Consider the following 3,273-nt stretch of genomic DNA (forward strand, 5'->3'; position numbering starts at 1 on the left):
ATACAGAGTGAAAAAAGGTCAAGCCCAAGGGGAAAGGCGAAACCAAAAAACCTCCTAAACTTTGAAAAAGAGAGGCACTAGCAAGACAACGCGCACGTCCACTAGAACGTGTGAAATTCAAAAGGACGGCATGCCTAGAATAGAATCTACTGCTTGAGCGAATAAAGATTGAATATATGTCCGACATTTTTTAAAGTTAAACGTCTTATTATAAAATTTATAAGATTGAAAAAAAACTTAGATATGATTACTATAACATTAATAAACACAAAATCTATAAATGACATAAAAAAATTATAAAATTTATAAATTAAATAGAACACGAAATTAAAAATTAAAAATTAAAAAAAAAACATATTTATAATTTAACCTAAAGAAAATATAGACTAAAGTGCAGCTTTAAAAGAAGTACACTAAATAAAGCTAAGCACAATAACCCACAAAGTTGTTCTTTTTTTCCCCTTTTCCTTTTCTTTTGTTCTTTTCATACTTTATCCCTCCATATACATGTATATTACAATTCTACCCCCAAATACTCATACAACTTGTGCAAGTTTCATGTCTTTTTGATGTCCAAAATTGTCCAAACAAGCACAATTTTCATTCTCACATGACCGTGCAACCACTGGGATTCTCATCGCTAAAGAAGTCGAATGGATTAGACGTTGGAGAGTTTGATAGTTCTGCCAATGGTTGTGGTTGTGGTGGTGATGGTGGTGAAGTGTTTCTTACTACAACTGAATATGGCAGTGGCTCGACGTAGTAAGAACCATAGGTAGTAGTTGGGTGCGTCGTATTGTAACTCGCCATGTGAGTTGGTTGGGATGAGATTGTGTTATAACTTGCCACGTGAGTCGGTTGGGATGAGACCGTATTATAACTCGTGATGTGAATCGGTTGAGGTGAAATCGTATTGTAACTTGTTACGTGAGTCGGTTGGGATGAGATCGTATGTACCGAATGGTTGTATGGTTGATTAAATGGAGGGGCGTGATTGGATGATGGAGTTGGATCATGATGATGGTGATGATCATGAGGAGTGGCTGATCCTATGCTGCCAGGTGGAGGAACGACCTGTGGACCCTCCATATCTCCGACAACAGCGCCGCCGCCTCCTCCTCCTCCGTCACTCTTCTCTTTCTTCTGCCCTTTCCTCTTCTTCTTCCTCCCTTCTCCGCCGCCACCGCTACTTGCAACAGCTGCCGCACCGCCACCTGCCCCACCAGGTTGAGTCTCACCGGCGATATTCTTATCACCACTTCCTCCCGACGTAAACTCCACAACTCGTTCTACGGTGGCGCGGCCAATCTTCGCCGCAGCTCCGTCTCCATCATTACTAATTTCAAGTATCTGGGCAGCTCCACTAATTCCACAGTTTTCCTCATTTTTTGATGGGACTGGCACTTCTTTCGCCGGAGCCTCTGTTTCCGTGCTCTGTTTCTGCTTTCCGCCGTCGTGCACGGCGGCGCTGTTTACAGAGACGGGGATTTCCATAGCGTTTTGCTTTTCTTTGATGTTTTTTGAGATGGGTATTCTTTCTGGCCATGGTTCTGCGTGCTTTCCTGCCTTGATTAACCTTTTAATCAATGTTTGTTCGTCTATATTCGTTGTTACTGTGACTTTCTGCTGATTTCGATCTATTTCTACTGCATGAACTCCTGTAATTGTGGAGATTGAAGAACACCCAGATGAACAACAATGGAAATTTTGGATTTTTTAAGAGAAAACAATGAACAAATTTTGAGGAAGGGAAAGAAATGTGAAGAAATGAAGAATTTGATGAAAGAAAATCATGTTAGAGGGAAAATAAGGCATACCCAGATGAGGAAACGAGAGGAATTTTGAATTTTTAACAAAATAAACGATCAAAATCTAAGAAAATGAAGGAAAAACCGAGGAAATTAGGATTTGAGTAAAAGAAAGCGATCAAAATGTAAAGAAATGAAGAAAAAATGAAGAACAGTACCATGAATATTATGGAGAATCTTGATCACTTTCCTCTTGCAACCTTCACAGTGAATGGAGACTCGCAACAAACATGTCTGCAAAATTTTAGCAGAAAATAAGAAAGATTTGAAAATGAAGAACAATTCAAGAACATTTTACCTTAGAGTTGAAGGGTTCTGAGGTCCCTTCGAAGTCTTTAGCTTCTGGTTTTGCCATTAGCAGCTCAAGAATGGAGCAGAGAGAGAAGTATTGATCAACAGTTATGGGCTTCAAGGTTATAATAAACAAAAGAAAAAGAAATAGAAAAAGGAAAATCTTTTTGTTTTTTTTTAAGAAAAACATGTTCTTTGGGCTGGCAAATGTATGAACTTGAATGGGGTTTCCTTTATTTTGATGCTTTTCATTCTCTTTATTTTTTTTTTTTTTTTTTTTTTAATGTAATAAGTATGGGGACAAAAAATATAATGTTTTTTTGTACCATTAAAGGAAACCCTTTTCATACTATAATGGCTCTACACATCTCTTTAATNTCAATTAACAATACCTATGAACCTAAACATAATTCCATTAGTGGGAACATTAATTTGATTTAAAATTTGCATTCAAAATCTATTATGAAAATATACTATATAGCACATATATTTAAGGGGTTCATATGACTCGAGAATTCAATCAATTTGGACTACCCAATACAAACTATAAAGGTCGGGTTGTGTAATATCCCACATTGGTTGAGGAGGAGAACGAAACACCCTTTATAAGAATGTGACAACTTTTCCATTTTAAAACCTTGAGGGTAAGCTCGAAAAGGAAAAAAAAAAAAAAAAAAAAACGAAGAAGAAGACAGAGGAGAGGGTGGAGCGGTGGAGACGAACGACGGAGCTTGAGGCACTCGTTAGCGACGGTGGGCCGAACGGTTGAGGAAGGGAGTACACCGAAGGTAAGTTATAGTGGTGTGATTTTCGTTGTTATTTTTTCCAAAACCCTAATACTTTTCACGGGATCGATGTACCTAGGTTATTGTCAAGGGAAGTTGGTGAGTCCTTGTGAAGAAGAAGACATAGGGTGTTGAGAGGAAAGAAAGATCAGGAAGGAGGCGGGAAGAAGAGGCTGAAAACTGAGGGGGCACGATCTGACCCGACCCACCTGTACAGAACCGAAACTCGATTTGTTTTCCCATTTCACACCATCAGATTCGTCTTTATCTAGATTTAGGTACTTGACTCACACGTTCCATAAATGTTTTATTATAGGAAAATTCCAAGCTTAGTCAAGGGACACTTGAAGACTTGATAAAGTTTTGGGAAGTCTACGATCAGGTAAGTA

General features: G+C 38.4%; 1 protein-coding gene across 3 annotated transcripts; it reads right to left on the reverse strand.

Moving 5' to 3' along the window:
- Nucleotides 1–346: 346 nt before the first annotated feature.
- Nucleotides 347–2,283, reverse strand: LOC111468631 (heavy metal-associated isoprenylated plant protein 36-like). 3 transcript variants are annotated; one of them, XM_023113929.1, is made up of 4 exons: nt 2,107–2,283; nt 1,967–2,042; nt 901–1,658; nt 347–861 (listed from the first exon to the last, which is right to left on the reverse strand). In XM_023113929.1, the coding sequence occupies exons 1-4, from the start codon at nt 2,161–2,163 to the stop codon at nt 607–609; spliced, it is 1,146 nt and encodes a 381-aa protein (XP_022969697.1). In that variant the 5' UTR covers nt 2,164–2,283; the 3' UTR covers nt 347–606. The 3 variants fall into 3 exon arrangements, with proteins under 3 accessions (XP_022969697.1, XP_022969689.1, XP_022969682.1); XM_023113921.1 differs by having other exon boundaries at nt 347–847; nt 887–1,658; XM_023113914.1 differs by having other exon boundaries at nt 347–1,658; nt 2,107–2,280.
- Between the last annotated feature and the right edge of the window lie 990 nt (nt 2,284–3,273).

Source organism: Cucurbita maxima, unplaced genomic scaffold, assembly GCF_002738345.1.
Source record: "Cucurbita maxima cultivar Rimu unplaced genomic scaffold, Cmax_1.0 Cma_Scf00002, whole genome shotgun sequence".
NCBI classification, from domain to species: domain Eukaryota; kingdom Viridiplantae; phylum Streptophyta; class Magnoliopsida; order Cucurbitales; family Cucurbitaceae; genus Cucurbita; species Cucurbita maxima.

Bases quoted from the DNA above. Each gene is read 5' to 3' on its own strand.
- LOC111468631 (XM_023113914.1), bottom strand. From the start codon at position 2,163: ATGGCAAAACCAGAAGCTAAAGACTTCGAAGGGACCTCAGAACCCTTC. The intron at 2,043-2,106 runs GTAAAATGTTCT...AAAATTTTGCAG, and splicing joins CAGAACCCTTCAACTCTAAG to ACATGTTTGTTGCGAGTCTC. The intron at 1,659-1,966 runs GTACTGTTCTTC...CCACAATTACAG, and splicing joins GATTCTCCATAATATTCATG to GAGTTCATGCAGTAGAAATA.